This window comes from Phacochoerus africanus, chromosome 11 (genome assembly GCF_016906955.1).
Source record: "Phacochoerus africanus isolate WHEZ1 chromosome 11, ROS_Pafr_v1, whole genome shotgun sequence".
NCBI classification, from domain to species: domain Eukaryota; kingdom Metazoa; phylum Chordata; class Mammalia; order Artiodactyla; family Suidae; genus Phacochoerus; species Phacochoerus africanus.
In genome coordinates this window covers 92,987,251-93,007,669 of record NC_062554.1, presented here as the reverse complement: position 1 = coordinate 93,007,669, position 20,419 = coordinate 92,987,251, and the positions used below count along the sequence as shown (strand labels likewise).

General features: G+C 42.2%; 1 protein-coding gene across 1 annotated transcript in view; it reads right to left on the bottom strand.

Moving 5' to 3' along the window:
* The window catches only part of ELAPOR2 (endosome-lysosome associated apoptosis and autophagy regulator family member 2), a 181,981-nt gene extending 163,031 nt beyond the window's left edge, over positions 1-18,950 (bottom strand). Inside the window, exon 1 of the mRNA XM_047753103.1 lies at positions 18,619-18,950. Within this exon, the coding sequence (XP_047609059.1) occupies positions 18,619-18,804 (186 nt within the window). The 5' untranslated portion in view covers positions 18,805-18,950. The remainder of the gene's footprint in view (positions 1-18,618) is intronic.
* Between the last annotated feature and the right edge of the window lie 1,469 nt (positions 18,951-20,419).

The following is a 20,419-nucleotide window of genomic DNA, read 5'->3' as shown; positions in this document are numbered from 1 at the left end:
GTGGTGTAGGCCGGCAGCTATGGCTCTGATTCAACCCCTAGCCTGGGAACATCCATATGCCACAAGTGCAGCCCTAAAAAGCAACAACAAAAAAAAAAATACACAGAATCCAATGGCTTCCCATCACTCCACCCCTACAACCCTAATCTAAGCTGCTAAAATGTCTCATGAAATTATTGTAATAACCCATCTCATCTGTTTTCCACACAACAGCCAGGCTAATCTTCTTACACATAAATCATATTATTTCTTGTAATATCCATGGAGGGTTCTGAGCACAGGATAAAAAGCAAGTTTTTAACATGCCCTAAAAGGTGCCATGTCACCTGCCACACTCCATCCACCTGGGCCCTCTGTGTTTGAATCTCCTGTCTTACCCCCCTGCTCACTCCTTCCACTCTAGCCACAGTGAGTCACTCTTCTTTGAACATGATAAGAGTATACTCATCTCACAGTTTTAGTAAAAACTCTCTGCTTAGAAGTCCTTTCTCCAGATGTCCACATAGCTCTTCATTCAGGTGCTGCTCAAATACCAGAGCATCAAAATCATTTTCCCAACCTCTTAGACACCTTCTCCATCCCCTCACCTCCCTTATTTTCCTTCTTAGACTTATCACCAACCCGTCATGCATTTATGTAATGTCTATATTCTACATTTTATAAACCCCTAAGAGCAGAAACTCTGTTTTTGTTCACTGATGTACTCCTGGTACCTAGACCAGGGACAAAAACAAAAGATGGGCTAAATAATTGTTCAAAGAATAAGTGCAAATCACATGGTCTGCCATGGAGTGTTAAATGACACTTTGAGAAATAAACATTAGACAAGTGATTATTAACCACAGCTATACACTGGAATATGTTTCTTGGACCCTATCCTTTGAGACTGCTAAATTAGAAATCAATTATTAGTCAGTGATTCTAAGGTACAGCCAAGATGAGAACCACTACATTACATTATAAGCTACTTAAAGGATTTTTTTTTTCATCTTTGTATCTCTGGTGCAGTGACAGGCAAAGTGATTAATAATGTTGATTAAATGAACAAATCCGGAGTTCCCATCATGGTGCAGTGGTTAACGAATCCGACTAGAAACCATGAGGTTGCGGGTTCGGTTCCTGCCCTTGCTCAGTGGGTTAACGATCCGGCGTTGCCGTGAGCTGTGCTCTAGGTCGCAGACGCGGCTCGGATCCCGCGTTGCTGTGGCTCTGGCGTAGGCAGGTGGCTACAGCTCTGATTCGACCCCTAGCCTGGGAACCTCCATATGCCACGGGAGCGGCCCAAGAAATAGCAACAACAACAACAACAACAAAAGACCAAAAAAAAAAAAATGAACAAATCCATGAAAAATGGGTATTTAGTCTTTGCTTGTTTACTTCTCTGGACGAAGAGCTAGTCTGTAAAGTCCTTGCCATGGCTACACATCTTTGAAGGTTATAGTTCTTCCTGACTCTGAGGGAAGATGTTTCTCACAACAATGTCTTCTTGCTTTTGCCCCAGGTCTGCTGTTTGAAATACACTTGAACTCCAAGAGGGGCTAAATGCTGCAGAAAAATAGAGGAGGACAAGGATTAAAGCCACTGGTAATTAGGGAATGATTACATAATAAGAGATGTTGGGAAAAGAATGAGATAAAAGCCAGACTACAGTGAGGTAAAGAGAGGGTAGGAAATTAAAGAAATAAAGAGTCCAGCTTTGAAAGGATGGTGAGAAAGAAGTCATAACTGAAAGAGAAGTCAGGTTAAGGATTAGTCTACATTTATCTGTATCCACCATGGAGAAGGCAGAGCTCATGACTAGGAAGACAAGAGAGTCATATTCATCCTCTCTGTCCTAGCAAAGTCATCATGTACAGCTACAAAGGAAATGCCCCTAACTGGAACAGGTCAGCCAGTCTCACAATCACGGTTTAGGTCAGCACCTTTCATCTTTCTTGAGGGGAAAAAAAAGACCATAATTCACAGATACACTATTAGTTGAAAAGAATTCTTACCTTATTCTGAATGCAAACATGTTAGTCAACCAAATTCCCATCACCTCCCACAAAAAAAAAAAAAAAGAAAGATAACTAAACCTAGCTATCTTGCTGGACGTATGTTTATAGAAAGATAACTTCAAGGATCGCTGTCGAGTCTATTGACCTGGTCAGATGCTCAAATGTCCCTTGTCGAAAAAATAAATATAATTTCAACTGATAAAAGTATATTTAATTGTCCTTCTAAATATACATAAAGACTGCTCTCATTACCCAGAGAGTCCACAAATGCTCATCACCAGGAACGAAAAAAAGTCCTCACTTTAGCCTCTGAATGAGTGGTGGGAAGCCCCCCTTTCTACCTGCGCTCTGACAGACAGATACGTGATCATTAACTGACAATGAAATGATCTATGGGCAGACAGGCAAGCAAGTGAAAGTAGTTCCAGCAACAAGTTCATCTAACTGACTGACTAAATGATTAGCTCTTCAAAAAATCAAGACTTGTCTGAAATAGCGCTAAACACTGAGTACAACAGAAAACCAAATTAACTCCCAGAATATCTCAGAACGTCAAAAGTCCTTTAGTGCTTACATTTACATTTTTAGGCTGCTGCTGTTGCACTTTATAAATAACCTATTTGGAGTACTCACTAACGAGTTCTTGATATTCAGAGATTACATTATCATACTGGAGCTTAAGAATATCAAGTACTATGATTAGAACTATGTAACGTTAAAAATGGATGGGCATAGGTGCTATATAGCCATTCGATGGAATGCTACTCAGCAATAAAAAGGAACAAACTATTGATATACAGCACAGTGTAAATTGATCTCAAAATCATTATGCTACCTGACAAAAAAGCCAGCCCAGCCCCTTCTCCCTCCCAAAAAGTATATGCTATATGTTTCCCTTTATATAAAATTCTAGAAAATCCAAGTGGATCTATTGTGACAGAAAGCAGATCAGTGGCTGTCTGGGGACAGGGTAGAGGGAGGGCTGGATTACAAAAGGGAAGCAAGAAGCCTTCGTGGGTTTTGGAAATGGCCATCTGATTAGAGTGAGGATTTCACGAGTGCACACATATACCCAACTGACCAAATTGTAGACTTCAAATATATGTCATTGAGCATCTTTCAATTAATCTTCAATAAAATTTTTAAAAAGATTGAGGCAGTTGTTCAATCTTCCCATAAAATATTTGAATAACACTTTAAAGTGGTATCATTTACATGTGAACAATGAGTAGACCCATAACAAATGATTGTTTTTAAATGCATAAATAAGTCTACACGCTTAGAACAATGCCTGGTCCATATAGCTGATTGAAGTCTAAAGAAAGAGGACTAAGGAAACAAAAACTTTAAAAGCACTGTGATAACATGACAGAAACATATTTATTCTAAATTACCTTTGATATACACTGTTTTTACAACAGAGTTTGGCCTTATTTTTGAAGTTGTATGGGTCTCTGGTTTAAGATGTCATCTGACTCAGAGGCCTCACTCTCACTTACTTCTCTGCCTCCATCCTTTATTCCCAGAACCATGCAGATAAAGACAGAGGCGGGACATGCCTTCAATCCAGGCCTGTCCCATGCTGCTTGGAAGAATCACAACTTTCTTTGAAGTTCTAAAGACAGTCTCCTAATCCAGAATCTTAGACAGATTGAGATCCCCTCAGCAGATCAGGATGGCATGGACGGAAAATTTGCCTGACGGCAGAAGTTGAACTAGAGTTACTACACAGGCACCTCATCCAGGAAGCAAGAGGACCAATGGCTACCCACACACCTAGGTGGGGATAAAATGCTGTACTATAGGGTGCTCCCCCAGGAAAGACAGGTGCAGCACTAACATCTGACTTGGAGGAGATGGTAGATTTCTGGAACATAGGAGAAAGGGATTACCACTGTGAGAAAAGGGAATAATCTGAAAATGATTGACTAAAGAGGAAAAAATTATGAATAGCTTCTTGGCACACTTTAGTTAGTTTCAGTAATAGCCTCTAAGCAGGTGTGGAGCGCAATAAGTATAGACCAGCTCTGTGCAGGGAGAGTGGGAGGCAGTGGGTTTCCTTGGGCTTCAGTGGGGTCTTTGAAGACAAATACGTCCCAGTCACATGGTTCGCGAGCTCTGTCATCTTTTGCAAATTATTAATTGCCTTTCGGCTTCAGTTTCCTCATCTCTAAAAGGAGAGGCATGGATTGCTTTGAGGATTACTGTTAATATAAGCAAAGTGTTGTACACATACACTAAATGGCACTTTTTATCAAGAACATCAGAGATAATTAACAGACAAAATATTAGACAAGACTGCTCAGTAAGAGACTAGATACACAGTTAATTTTCAAAAGAACAGTGGCTTTTCAACATATCAGGGAAAAAAACGGAACGTAAAATGGTAGGTGGAAACTGCCACCCAGAACAGTAGCCAAAAATAGGTATACAAAGATCTGTGCTGGTAAGAAATACAGAATGCCTCAAATACTGAAGCAGACTCTGTCTTCCAATATGAAGATAATGCTATAATGCTGACATTTTTCCCAAATAAATGAAGAGATTTAACAGAATCCAAGAGAAAATTCCAGTGAGAAGTTTTTTTTAACTTTTCAAAATTATTCTGAAGTTGAACTGGAAGACTAAGTGGAGTGAGAAGAGCCGAGAAACCTTGCAATGAAAGAAAAGCCAAAGTATTGTATGAAATCATATTATAAAACTCTGTGAGCAATCTTGGTACAAAAAAGTCAGTATATATAAAGTAGTCCAAAAGAAATCAAACAAATATGTGTATATATAATATGCCATATACTATTCATAAAACAACAGATTTTAAAGAATATTATATATGTTTATATAACACACACAATAGTTGTTATAGAAAAAAAATCAATGGAGAAAGGAGGAATTATGGATTATTCAAAATACTTTGTAAAAACTGGATATTCAGAAAATAAAGTCAGGTTTACCTGACAATAAGCACTAAATGAAGTTCTAGATAAGTTAAAATGTGGGAATAAAGTTCTCAGCATATTTTTAAATGTAAAAAAAAAAAACAGTATGCACAGAATATACCCATTCTGTAAGCATACATGCATATTCATAATGAAAGATGTGCATAGATACATGTGATAGGGGCAGCGTAGCCAGATGGTTAAGAGTGCGGGCACTGGGCTGCAGCCAGGCACCCAGTAATCTAACCATGCTGGAAGGACTGGGACTGAGCACATTAGAGTCTGTAGGATGGATAAGTGAGTTAATACATGAAATGCCTTCAAAATTTAGCTAGCTATTGTTATTTTTATATGTTATTCCTATTACAAATGCTAAGATGTTCAAAGAGTGGTGTGCTTATTTGGTGGGATTAAGGGTGGTTTTATTACTTTGCTTTTCCAAAATGCACAGATATTGCTTTTAATTTTAAATAGGTCCAATGCGAAAAATGAAACCATAAAAAAAGTTACAGCAGAGGTCCCATGGTGGCTCCACAGAAACGAATCTAATATCCATGAAGATGCAGGTTCGATCCCTGGGCTCACTCAGTGAGTTAAGGATCCTGTGTTGCCCGTGAGCTGTGGTGTAGGTCACAGACATGGCTTGGATCCTGTGTTGCCCGTGAGCTGTGGTGCAGGCTGACTGCTGCAGCATCAATTTGACTCCTAGCCTGGGAACTTCCATATGCCATGGGTATGGCCCTAAAATGAACAAACAAACAAAAAGTTAAATCAAGTAATGTTAGCATTTATCTGTTCTTTAAAAGGGAAGCACTTTTCCAGCATACCAAGCTCAGATCAACTTAAGCATCTACTGATGATTTTGGCTCAAGTTATCTCCCAGTATGCATTATTGATATGCCCAAGAATTATCATTTAGACATCTGTGGTAAACTTATATTTCGAAAGGCCAATTCTTTCCACTCTCAATTTTAGGATGTTAAACACCAAAGGCCACTCACTGCTTGATGTTTACATGGCGGCAATCTTAGAATACAGTGCTAAGGATGACAGAGCAGGAAGAGAATGTGTCCTAAGACATGTGTCCTAAGACTAAAGCACTAAGGAGAAAGATGCATCTTCTCACCTGTTACAGTAGGAATACTTTCAGTGAACTGCCCCATAGTAATACAGGCACAGAGCAATAAACCAGAACTCATGGTTCCCACAGATGTGACCCAGGACCGCAGACTGTCCCAACAAAACAGGAACCTTACAACTTTCAGAGTTCAAAGAAGCTGCACATGGCTCTATAGATATAAAACATCTTCTCAGACAAACTAAATCCTGCATTCTTAGTATTACCTACTAACCTAATCTTGTCCTCTAAATGAGCGTTATACCAATGTCTCTCATGTAGGAGCACACTTTGTTACTGGAACCTCACTATTATGGTTCCCTTAAGTCATCTTTAAGCTAAACAGCCCAGTTCCTTTGATCAGTCTTCAAGTGTTTGGAAATACTTTCAGAACAGTTCATCTTCCTAATTTGCATCTTAAATGAACACCTCCCTATTCCAATGTCCCTCTTGAAATAGCACACCTAAGTTGTATCACTGACCTGTTGAATGTCCACTTCCTATGCACTCCGCTCATATTAATAGAACCTAAGAATCCCCCTGCCTGCCCGTCATTGCTTTTAGCAGTCACACAGGATCTGTGGCTTCAAAAGGACCTTTAAGCAAGAACTACTCATTTTGTACTTGAACCTCTAAATTTCAGAACCAAAAAGGACAGTCTACATTTAAAACAATTATGTTTGCCCATTATTCTAGCCTTTGTTGCAGTCATTTGAATTCCAATTATGCTTTCCAACTCATTAGGCATTTTCAGCTTTCGGACTTGACAAAATCTGGTTAAGCCTTCTCAAAACCAAACTACTGATTAAACAGTAAAAGTAGCACAGTAACAGGACAGAGATTAGACACAAAGACTAAAGGTATTACAATGGAACCTTTCCTCCAGTTTAGCTTTCAAATCCTTAAAATTAATAACCCCAGGGTAATTTGTTCAAACAGCCAAGACTCTACCTAGTTATGCCATCAGTCAGCACATACTTCTGCATCTTGTCCAAAGGATATGATATTGCAAATGCCTAAACAAACATCAAGAATCACATATCTGTACCACACTGTGGATTTGCTGGGCACCTACCTACCCCTCTGACCCACAGCAGTTCTATGTGCTATTGCTCTTTCTTGGCTGTGCCTTTTCAGTTTCATTCTCAATCGCTTCCTGCTCTGCTTGCCTCTTAAGTGCCGGTATTTCCCTGAGCCCTGCCCTCAACACATGGTCTTACTAGGTGCTCACAGCCTAGGTGACCTCATCAAACACTATTGGTATCAATTACCTCTTATGTGGCCCCCTTGGGTTGCACTCCCTTACATCCAACTGTCTCTGGGAGAGCACTATTGGGATGTCCCTTGGGTACTTTAAACTCAGGATGCCAATAATGAACTCATCCTCTTTCTTGCAGCTGCCTCATCTACCGCCAACATTTTCAATCTCAATGAAAGGCAGAGCATCTACCAAGTAGCCCAAGGCAGAAATGCTAGAAGTCATGGAAGAATGATAGTTATCACTCAGCTGTCAAACCCAACTCCTAACCTTCCCCTCCATGCTGTCATTTGCTCAGCTCTGACATTTTTTTTCCCCCAGGGGAGAGGCAACAGTCTCCTAACTGATCTTCCTGCCTCCAATATTATCCCCCTTTTGTATTCCTCCATGCACACCAGAATAATTGTTCTAATCTGATGTCAATGGCTCCCCAAAGCTTTCCTCACAAAACCCTCAGTCTCTGCAATCCTCACATTCTGGTCATCTGCGGCTGCCATCCTTACATGCACCTTCACTCTTGCCTCTGAAATGGTCACATGAAGTCTGTACAGACATACAACCTGTTTTTTTGACATATGCTGGCCTCTGTGTGCCTTGTAAAGCACTCCTGGAAATCTTTCAAAACAGCTCAAACAGTACCTTCTCCGAGATCAGGGCTCCTTAGTCTTATTTAGTTCCCCCTCTGTATAACTCTGTGTAACTCATCACGGCACTTGACCATCTCCAGTATAATCAGACTTCCGTATTCCGTTCTTTTTTAAAATACTCTATGAATTTTATTACATTTATTTGTACAATAATCTTCAGAATCCAATTTTATAGCATTTCCACCCCAAACCCCCAGCACATCCCCCCACCCCACAACCTGTCTCATTTGGAAACCATAAGTTTTTCAAAGTCAGTGAATCAGTATCTGTTCTGCAAAGAGGTTCATTGTCATCTTTTTTTAGATTCCACATGTGATAGCATATGATATTGGTGTCTCACTGTCTGACTAATGTATTCTTACTTTACCTATGAGAGAAATACATGATCTGATCTCATTAAATGCTACACAAACAAACAAACATATGAACGGCCACTGAAAAAGAAGTAACAGAGAATGAAGTAGGGCTGTCTTGACATTTCAAAAGCACACTCCTTGACAAAGACTGTCAACCCAAGCCCAAGATTTCCTGGTCACTTTACAGCTGCTTCAGAATCTTTCTCAGCCATTCACATAAAAGACTTCATACACTATGGGAATTTAATAAGGTACTAAGTATCATGACTCAGGTTTTATTAATGAAAATTTATTCCTATATGTTAAGGGAAGTAATTCCATATACATTTTTATTGTCTAAATAATTAATTGCTTTCTCTGAGTTTTATATTATTTCAAAGCACGGAGACAGGAAAAAATGCAGAGAAATATGTTTTCGATGTACTGTATATGTTATCCTTACTGTATTAAGAGCTCCATAAATAAAAGAAAAACATTAAGTGAAAACATCTAAACAAATTCCACAAAAAAGAGAAATACAAAAAGCTATATAAAAATACTGACTCTTAGGAGTGATTTAAAAAATGTCAATCACACCAGTGAGACAGCATTTTCCACCATCAAATTAAAATTAATAAATACAGTTTTCACTGTTGGCCAAGGCAGAGCTCAAAGCCTTCAACCTAAGATTTCTGCTGCAATTTTATCTTCAATAATCTGAAATTCAGACAATGTTTCAGGTTATTGCTTATGATGACATCATAAACTACACAGAACTAAAACTACATTCAAAGAACTAAAAATCTAAATGCCCCAAATTAAATCTACTCATTCATTCAACACAGTGCCAGGCACTGTTTGAGGTGCTAAGGATACAGAGCTTATTTTAAAAAAGAAACGGGAAGGGAGGGAGGGATTGCTTTGTTTTTTTGGAACTTAACAAATTACTGAGAGTGGGCTCATAAAAACACACTAAATAATTAAACCATATATGATGATGGATGCCAAAAACTGCTATGGAGAACAATCAAAGCATAAAATGGGGATAGAGAAGGGGGAGGCTGCACTTTTAAGTAGGTGGCCAGGGAAGGCCTTGCTGACAAGATGACAACTGAGTACAAACCTAAAGGACAAGAGGGAGAAAGTCAAGCATACCTGAGAAGAAAGCTGCAGGCAAAGAACCAGTGCAGAAGCCCTGAGAAAGGAGAATTAGAAAGAGCAAGGGAGTTCCCGTTGTGGTGAAGTGGTTAACAAATCTGACTAGGAACCATGAGGTTGCAGGTTCAATCCCTGGCCTTGCTCAGTGGGTTAAGGATCTGGCATTGCTGTGAGCTGTGGTGTAGGTCGAAGACGCAGCTCAGATCCTGAGTTGCTATGGCTGTGGCGTATGCCGGTGGCTACAGCTCTGATTGGACCCCTGGCCTGGGAACCTCCATATGCCACAGGAGCAGCCCTAGAAAAGGCAGAAAGACAAATAAATAAGAAAGAACAAGGAGACTGGAAAGGCTGAAGCAGAGTGAAGAATGGGGGAGCAGTAGATGACATTAGAGATTTAGTGGCTGGATCATGATGGGCCCTCAAAGCCACCATCAGAGCTTCGATTCTGAGTGAAGCCTCAGAAGAGCTTTGAGGGGAAGATAGCAGCTTTTGACTTATGTTTTAATGTGATCTCTCAGCCACTCTGCTGAGATCAAACTAGAGATCAAGAGAGGATGTTGCAGCCATAATCCAGCAAAATGCTCTGGTGCTGGGGCCCAGGGGTGAGAAGTTTTGGCTATTCTGAAGCAGAGACAAGAGCATTTACTAATAGACGGGATGTAAGATGTGGGGTAAGAATTAGTCAGAGGAGACTCCAGAGTTTGAAGCCCGAGTTACTGAAAGGGAGGAGTTGCCATTAAAGGAAATGAGGAAGACAGCAGAGGAGTCGGCTTGGGCAAGGTCAGGAGCTCAGCTCTGGACGTGGCAGGTGTGAGGTACCTATCCAAGCAGAGACACTGAGGCATCAGGAGTCCACAAGATGTTTCACACAGGAGATGCCAATTTGAGAGATGGCCATAAGCAGGTGGTATTTAAAGCCAAGAGAGTGGATGACATCACCAAGAGTGTGAGGAGTGAGGACCACAGAAAAGATGAGAGGGTAAAGGATTAAGGTGGGGAAGCCTCAAAGGAAAGAAGTCAGGGAGGTGACAAGGCACCAGCAAAGACTGAGAAGGATCCACATGGAGTAAGAGAAAAACAAGGAGAGCATAGTGTGCTTGAAGCCAAGTAAACATTCCAGTGGTGAGTCAGCCAGTTCCAGTGTTCTAGTAAGACAGGCAAAGACAAGGAATGACAGCTGGACTTGGCAAAGAAGAGGTCTCTGTTGACCTAGAAAAGAGCACCTTCAGTGAAAGGCTGATGTAAATGGCTCATAAGTAAACAAAGCAGATGTTCAAGTGATGATATTTTACAGTATATTACATATCAACATATCTCATAAATATGACAAAAGTACTTACAAGGAAACATTAATATCACTGGGAAATGCTTACAATACGAGAGGAAAAGACACAACTTCTACATAAAATTTGCACTCACTCCTGGTTTTGAAAAAGGAAAAGGAAAATCAACAGGTAGGAAATGTGCTAAAAACACTAATACTAGATAGAGCTGATTTTATTTATATACCTTTCTTCCTTTAAAATTTTCACAATGCACAACTCCCATCATTAGAAAATATGTGCTTATAAAATGCTTTTGTCAGTAAACAAATTTTTCTACCCACACCCCAGGCCTTTCACACATCAATCCACTCCCTTAGGTACACTGTTTTTAACTTACACAATAATAATAATATACGGCATTGCATTAAAACTTACAAAGCATTTTTGAGAGTTCCTGTCGTGGCTCAGTGTATTACAAATCCAACTAGTATCCATGAGGATGTGGGTTCAATCCCTGGTTTCACTGGGTAGGTTAAGGATCCCAGCGTTGCCGTGAGCTGTGGTGAAGGTTGCAGACATGGCTCAGATCCCACTTGCTGTAGCTGTGGTACAGACCAGCAGCTGCAGCTCCAATTCAACCCCCAGCCTGAGAACCTCCATATGCCACAGGTGTGGCCTTAAGAAGCGAAAATGAAATGAAATTTTTTAAAAATAAAATTTACAAAGCATTTTCAAACACATTAGCTTGATCCTCACAGCAACTCTAATGAGGATAAGGCAGGAGTTACTGTCTCCAATTGAAGACATAGAAAGATTCAAAGAGGTTGATTCGCTCAAGGCCACACAGACCAGTGGAAGGACTCAAATGTGAATAAGTTCTTTAGTGACCTTCAACACGACTTCTACTATAACAAGGAGATGCTCTGCAGTTGGAGCAAAATGCAAATAATACTTCTCCATAAGTAACAAACATTGGAAAATACCACAAACGCTAACTAAATAGTCTTAATATTACCATGTTCTTCTAAGGTCTCTCTCAAAGAAAGGCACTTGATTATTTCCATGTTTGCGTCAGGCTGGAAGCACCTAGAGAGGGATGACAATATTCCTGTGCATCCTGTATCATTATCAGCATCTTGCCTAGTACCTGGTGTGTAGATCGTTGAGAAGCATTTGCAGATGCGCTTCATCGTGGCAGGAAGCCTCCAGATCCAATTGATGGGATTATTTTAGGACTTTCTAAACTGTCTTGCAGAAGCAGGAAGTAAGCTAGGGTTCCAGGTGGAGGAATTTTGGTTATGAAACAGATCCCTGGGTTTCCGACAACTAAACTGTACCCCTCACTTTATAACTAGGGCCATGGTCTCCATCCTCAGCATGCCTGGAGAGCTGGTTGTGATGGATTGCTGGGCCTCAATCCCAGAGCTTCTGATTCAGGAGGGTGGGTACGGGGCCCAAGAACTTGCATTTCTAGCAAGTGCCTGGGTAATGCTGACAGTCCTAGTCTTAGGATCATACTTTGAGAACCACAGACAACGGGAAAAGAATCTCAAAAAGTGAAGTTTTGAACAAGTAACACATATTTTCCCAATCTCCACAGCTATAAACTGACTAGAGAATAACCTTCAATATATTCTGATCACTGGGCTTTTGTTTCGGTCTTAAATCCGGTACAACAAAGAGAAGGTGTCAATTAGGATTAAATGCACTATGAAGATCACTTTCTTTCTATAGCTGAATAAATGGAAGACACTCCATTATATTTTCAAGGCCCTGATTAGTGCTCTGAGAGCAGAGCACCTGTACCTTACTCATTTTTAAGCCCCTAAAATGCCTTAAACAAAAATGTATTTAATCACTGTTTGACGAATAAGATGACGAAATTCCTGCCCTCAATGAGCTCATAACATATGGGGGGTTGGGGGCAGGTATTCAGAGCCTCTGGTGAAGAAAAAGGCACCTATGAGTGACTGAGAAAATTGGTGCCCTCTCTGAGCATATGAATCAAAAAAGGTCCTTCTTCCTCTGGATGGATGCAGACCTGTGCAAGGGTAGCTGGCCAGGCATACACAGCACTGGAGAGATTCCAGCCCTTACATGCCCCCACAGCTGGGTACAACTCACCCAGCCATAAAGGGTGGGCCTGTGTGTGCAAAGACTTTATGGGACAGCATAGGTATGCCCGTGGGCTAGGACTGGATTCCAGAGAAGAGAAAGAACATCTTGTCTTTAGTGCTCCCGGAAGGGTTAGAGGAGGTGCTAAGAATTTGTGTAGGCTAGCAGGCTTACTCTGGATGAGATGCTCCACCACCACCACCCATGGCCTTCATCCAACAAACCCTTATTCATTCTCTGGGTCTTAGCTTAAAACATCTTTTCTTTGGGAATCCCTCCCACCCAAATCAGACTAGAAAGGCTATATGCTACAGCATCGTTTTCCATCAGAGAACTTATGTTGAATGTAATTACCTGATATGTGGTACTGTTTTGACTCTACCCACATGAGACTATCTAACTCAATATAGGCAGGGGCCACATGTTTTATGCAACATTTTACTGCTAGTACCTGACACCTAAGTACATTGTAAATATGTGTTTAATGTTGAAATATTACATATAATTTCAGTTTTTAAAGGCAAAAAGAAACAAGAATTATCCATGGCTTCTTTGAGGGGAAGGAAAAGGCAACCAAAATTTAACTGGTGTTCTCTGCCCATCAAGAATTCCTCTAAGTTCCAAAGCACTGCTGAAGAATACACTCCAATAGGAACATGCACCACTCTATACTATGCCTCTGCTATTTCCATCCCTTGTGCTAAAATATGACACTTCACAGATCTGTCAACTCTTGGTTTAACATTGTAAATATTGATGGTGTGAATACTTGCTCACATTTGCCTAAAACATGAGAAATGGTTCTGAGCATAAGAACTTGAAATGGAAAATTCACCTTCACAAGCAAAACAGGCAAGATTAATTACGTTAACTGCTTGAAAACAGAGGCTAACGTCTTCGGCCACAGTGTGGCTTTAGAACCTCTGAGCCCCTCGCCCACAGCCCATGACCTTCAGAGACTTCCTACAGAGAGGTTAAAGGTTATTTCTCAACTAATCAAAGTCTGAAACAGAAGATATGACCATTTCCAAGTCTCCTGACTTACATGGACTTAGAAGCTCCAATTTCTTACCAAATCTTGGAGGATTCTATAATAAAAGTCCACTCTATCACCACTGCCTCACCTCCCAGTTAATACCATCCCCACCACTTCACAGGAACCATTCTGGCATACCAGGGAACTAACTGTCAAGTTCAACCCTCTCTTTTCAATCCTCATCTTATTCAAATTTCTTTGGGCAACCAACACCACAACCAACCCCTTTCTTCATCAAAGGTTTTCTCCCTTTTCCCATATGTGCACTGTTGCATTTCCCTTATATTCATTGTTCCTTATTCATCTCCTCCAGGTACTGCTTGGCTTCTGCCCCCTTTAATGTTGGTTAAGCCCAAGTTCTATCTTTCATCCTTTGTTCTCACTCCCTGGATGACCTCATCCAATCCAGCAGTGTCAACCAGGCCTTTCATTCAAGTGATTCCCTTATCTCCACACCAGCTCAGACTATGGCCTTGACCATGGACCTCTACTGAACTTCCTACTTAACTCTGTGAAAGTCACCTCTCTGGAGCCAAGTTCCTCATCCCTTCCTCCTCATGCTCCTCTCCATGGAGGTTAGAGGCACCATCCTCCAGTCAAAGAAGAACTTCCATCCCTCTGATCCTCCATGTCCACCACGGTCAATTCTATCTTCTAACATCAGGCTCTCTTTTCCCCCTTCGTTGCTACTCCTCAACTGAGGTCCTGTCATCCTTTACCTGGACTATTACAATTGCTCCTGGCAGGTCTCACCTCTTTCTATTTGCCCACCCCTCTAATGTGACCTCCATACTTTTGTCAAACTAAAGGCTATTTTATTCCTCCTAATTTTTAAATCTTTTCTATTGGTCCCCAGCACCGACCAAATGAAGGCCAGCTTCTTGGCATGAGAGAGGGTTCCCTATAATCAGACTTCTGCCTGCCTCTCAGACTCATCTCTCATGAAACGCCTCAGAGCAAGCAGCACTCTAGTCATGACCAGTGACAGCATAATGCTGTTGTCTGCTTCTGCCATTGTTGATCTGTGCTCTACACCAGAAATGTCTTTCCCCTAAACTAGCCTACACTCACATCTGACACCTGTCTGTGTAGCAAATTCCTACTCATCTTTCCGGTCTCACTCACTTCCTCTACAGGGCCTTTTTTGATTCCATCCACTAGATTTATGGCTCTTTTCTTCTCTCCTGGCACCAAATCACTTCACCGCAATTGTCAGTTTATGTATCTCTCTCATCCCTACACAGTTAAATTTTATTTTTTTAATTTGTAATTTCACATCAGCTGACATTTCGCCAGCACACAGTTTAAACTCAGTAACTGTGAAATAGAAGCTGTTGGCAAAAAAGTCATCATTCAATCAAAAATCAGAGAGACCAGGAGAATCGTATTATGTAGGATCTTAGAGCAGTGAACTAAAATCAAGCCACTTCATGATTTAATTTTCCAAATTTAAATAATGCATACATGATCCACTTAGTTCTGTTCTTTTTATGCATTTTTATCTCAGGCACTCTGTCTTCTAATACTTTATTCCAACTCTGAATCATCTGTTGGCCTTTACCTTTTTTCCCTCTGGCAGCCCTATTAGGTCCTATTATTCAATGAGTCAAAAATTCCATTCCATTCAACTCTTGGATAAGCCTATCCTCTGAACTCTGAAGGCTCACAATAGACACTTCCAGAAACATCAGGATCTAGGTCTACTAATCTAGCAATCACCACCTCTCACGTATTTATATAGCTTTTTCCCTTTCATTCATATTCCTTCTCATCCTCACAATAAATATAGGCAGGTCCCTTTTATAACTATCATCTTACAAGTGAAAAATAGATACTAAGAAAGCCAGAGTATATTTATCCTTTATAAACTCCCCCATAAAAAGTCTACAGAAAATTAATTCTATACTTTCTGATTTCCAGTCTTTTTTTTTTTTTTTAATTTCAACACCATTTCCCAAAGCTACATCCTATTATTGTCCTTAGACTGCTGGTACAAAGACTGTACTTTTAATACTGTCTCCCCTTCCTGTGTGCTTGAGTGTTCACCCTGCTGACTGGATCCTGAACTGAACATTCCAAAGTAATCATTTTTCTCCCCTTTTATGGTCCATAGTCCAATGATTTTGACAAAGGAGGTTGTATTATGAGTTTCACTCCCAAGTCCCAACCTCAGCAAAGAACATTAAGTGAAACTTTATCTCAGTTGTCTTTCAGAAGAGCTGTTTTTTTTGTTTTGCTTTTTTTCTTCTGAACTCAAGTAATCATAATTAGATCACTCCAATGCCAATTTTCTCTGCTTCTCCTCCTTTTCCTGGTGCAGCTTTTCTCCAAAATCAGACAAGGAAAATGACAGCCTGTGTAACTTAGTTAAACTTAACTACTTTATAAAAATGTTGATAAGTGAGGATGAAACTACTGGGGAAAATGAGGCATAGAAGACCTGCAGATTTCCCCTTCAACATTCTCTCCTGTTATCAAGAGTTAGCTTTAGTTTCCAGCCTCAGACCCCTCACTTTCACAGCTTTCACTGCCCTCCCCACAAAGCGGTAATGAAGAGTGGAGAGAGATAAACATGCAGGAGTGCCCACAAAATAGTTACTTTAACAATGTCTTTGTTCACAGGAGTTTGGCCCATAGCCCTGTCTCAGAGAAAGCCCTCTACATATCCATAAGCATAAGCAGACCCTCCCCCTCAAAGCCTGAAAAATAACCTCCTCTTCTCAATGTTCTTTTGAAAACAATGTCAGAGAAAAACAATGATCAATTCCATAAATTAATTCAGCTTGTTAGACCAGATGCCAAGAAGCAGATGCAACTCCACCCCCACTTGAGAGACCACTTGGCCCCTCTGATGTCCAAAGGAACCTCCAACTCCCAGTCAATCATCCTACAAGTGTTAGTCAGGCACCAGGAAAAATATAAATGGACCTGTGCATCACCATTTCTAAAAACACAACTAGCCACAGGCAGGCCCAGGAGCATCCTCCTAAATATTTTATTTCTATAAATTAAGGCTTGAAACCTCAAGAAATTGAGTCACATGCAATTTCTAAAGTCAGTACAATTAAGTGAACACAGCCTTCCTGAATCTGCCGTCATCTCCCTGCCTCTGGTTTCAGTATTTCTGCCCTAGATTGCAGACTCTTACTCCATTCTGTCTGGGTATACATGTGTCGAACATGTGACCATATCAAGGATCAGTCTAGCTGTAACATTACCTCCACTGGCCCTGACTTAGACCTGTTTTGAGTCTTCATTACTAAGAATTAATTTTACAAGAATCTTAAGACTTTCCACTTCAGGGGAAAAAAAAAAAACAGGTTTTGCATATTGGGATTGGGGGCAGGATGCAAGGTTTTAAGTTTATCCTGCTACAAGTGTATCATCCGAAGATGCCCAAGAAGGAGCTTTCTGTGAAAATATGGAATGGACTATTCCCAGGTGACAGGAGAATACAGATTAAACAACTGATTAGACTAATAAACTCTGAAACTAAACACAGCTGTTCGTTGAGATCCTGCCCTGATTTCCCCAGTTACAACACTACTGTGCGCTCGCATATGTGCCTTTGATCTGATTTTTTCATTTCAGTTTCTCTTGGGACTGGGATGGTGGGAGAGAAAGGTTGAAATCCATGGAGGATGTCTAGACACAGACATTCTATAAATCAAGCCTGAGTAAAATTCCAAAGTGACACAAAAAAAAAAGGTCTGGTCTTTCTTCCCAGAGGGGCTATTGGCTAACCCACTTTTGCTACAGCAATTAAAATGACCCATCACCCTGATTCCTAGCAATCTTACTAAAAACGGTATCTATTTCTCATATCCTCCTCAATGTAATCACTCAAAGTAGGTCAGAAATGGTGCTTCCTTCCCCACACTGATTTTCATTAAGAGGATACACTTTCTGGAACACTAAAGGGAAAGATAAACACCCTATACAAGCACCAGATGACACCCCCTGTATATTTTTCACACAGCCAGTCCAGTTCCCCTAAAAGCAGAAGTAAAATCTCATCCCCCCATAATTTATCATTTTGGCTCTCAATAATAATCTCAAACTTTAAAATACACAGCGGCAATGCTTCAACCAGGTGATGCATATGCACTCTACTCCTTCTACCAAAAGGAGCATATGCACTCAGTCTTTTCTAATTTCCTAGATCACCAACCCACCTCTTCCCTAAGTGCAGTTTTTTTCTTCCTACTTCACATCCATGTTTTGGCAGAAGGATGCCAAGTGACACCACACACTGGCTTAGCAAGTCCCTGGGGCCTTATCAGCAAGCTGAGTGCAGGGGAGTAGGAAGAAGTGGTCTGTAGATACTGGGGAGTGGAGAAAGGGGGAGGGAGGGACTGGGAAGCCTGGGGGGGGGGGGTCTTAGCTGGCTTCTGGAAAAGCTGTGAAGAGATGGGTCTCCAAGGGTCTTCCCCAGTCCCCTCCCCTTTCTGAAAGCTCTCTCAACCCCAGGTCCCTCAAGCTTGACACTCCAAGAGGACGCCGCAAAGTCCTTCAGAGCCCTCAAAACACTGGAGCGCGAAAAGCATCCCCCCAAGGACAGCAGAGCCTCACACCCTCTCGGCCAGCTTCCCGAGGCGGCAACTTCAGTCCTGGAAACCAATGAAAAGCCCTTTCCTCCAGGGAAGGAAAGAGGCGTCCGCAGAGAGCCATAAACCAGCACAACCCTCACTCCTCTTCTCCCTCTCCTCCCTCCTCCCCCGCAAACTCCAGGTAAAAGACCAGGTGCGACTCACCTCCAAGCAAGGAGGAAGCGGGCGGCCGGAGGAGGAGGGCAGGTCCACAGCCCAGGCCGCCTGGCAGCCGGCGAGCGCCCAACAGCAGATCCAGGCGGGGCTCCAAGGCAGTAGGAGCCCGCAGTGGGGAGCCCCGGCCCGCCGCCCCCGGCCCCTCCCCCGCGCCGGCCCCTGGCCGAGGAGCATCTCTGTCCCGCTGCGGGCGGTCTGCTGGCAGGCTGGAAGGCAGCCGTCCCCGGGTGGGGCGCGCTCCGTCTCCCGGGCCGCGAGGGCTGCGCGCTCTGCTGGCCAGTCGCTCGGCCCCTGCCGGTCGGCCAGCTGACAGCTCGGCTGCGCTCGCCGCCCCGGCGGCCGGCGCCGGTGCTCCCGTCACGCCGGAGGGAGGGACCGCTGGGCGCGGGCGCGGCGCGGGGGCGGGACGCGGGGCGGGGACGCGGGAGCCGGGGAGCAGGTGGCGCGGGCGGGGCGGGGCGGGGCGGGACGCGGGCAGCCCAGCCCCGCGGGTCTTGTGGGGTTGCGCGGCCGCTGGGGACGCGAGCTTCAATAGGCGGTGAAGGGCGAGAGAGGCCGGGGTGTCCCCATAGTGTCTCCCACCCCCAGTTCCCTTGGCCCACGGAGAGGGACACTTCGGGGGGATGGGGGGAGCCAGAGTAAAATCCAGGACATCGGGACATTATTTTCCGGCGGCTCTTTAAAATCTTCTTACTTCGCGCGTCACACAGATGCGCGCCAGGAGCATCCCTTCCTAAGGATCCAAGCTGGCGGGTGTTAGATCGAATTTTGGAGTTACTAGGATTTGCATGAAATGGCGGGGGACGGGGGAAATGAAATAAAAGTGCAGTTTGTGACTTAGTTTTCTCACCGATTAGATGAAAATAATTAAAATACCTAACCCATAAGGTTGTTGTGAGGACTATATAAATCAATGCTCAAAATCACTTGAAGAGTGCCTAGCGAGGAGGGAAACGGTACGTGCTGAAAGTACTGGTAGCCCTAATTATTGCTGTTGGTGGTGTTCCTTCCTGGAGACAACGTGTAACCTTGGGCAAGTAAGCCCTTTTGTTTTGGAGGAAGCGGTTTCTCCATCTGTATAATGACTAGACTGTAGTTCTTTTCTCTTTCACTTAAAAGTATACTGAACTGGGTGGTGGGCACCAAGTGGTGAGCAAGATGAACACTGTCACTGTCGGGGATCTCAAGGGCCCTGTATTCGTGCAAAATTCTGTGAATGTGCGAGTTATCCTGTAGTTCAGCAGGAGCACCCAAATTTCCGATAACCGAGCACCTGGAGAAATCTACTTGGCAGACTCAATATAACTTGAATTTATCTGCGGCACTGTCCTTAATGTGCTTTTTAATAAAGATTTCCCCAAGACATGTGAAAGTCCTCCCTTCCTCTCTCTCCCCTCTGTCTCCTGTGTATGTGTTCGTGTGTGTTCTGAGTGTAACAGTAATTCATGTTTAGTGTAAATACTTTGGAAAATACTGAAGACTATTAGAAAAATATAAAAATCACTAGAGATCCTACCACCAAGAGACATTATTAATGGTATTAGCATCTTGAGGACTTTCCTTCCTGGTACTTAATTGTGTGTGTACTGCAAATCTGGAATTATAATTTGTAACCTGCTTTTATTTTTTCCTTAACATGAATATTTTTCAAGCCATTAAAGTCTGACAGCACAGCTTAAGTAATGTATTCTACTGTTTGGATATATGTAACTTACTATTGGATATCAGGCACTGTTTCTCAAGTATTCAATATTATTAATAATTCAGAATGAATGCCCTAGTACATAAT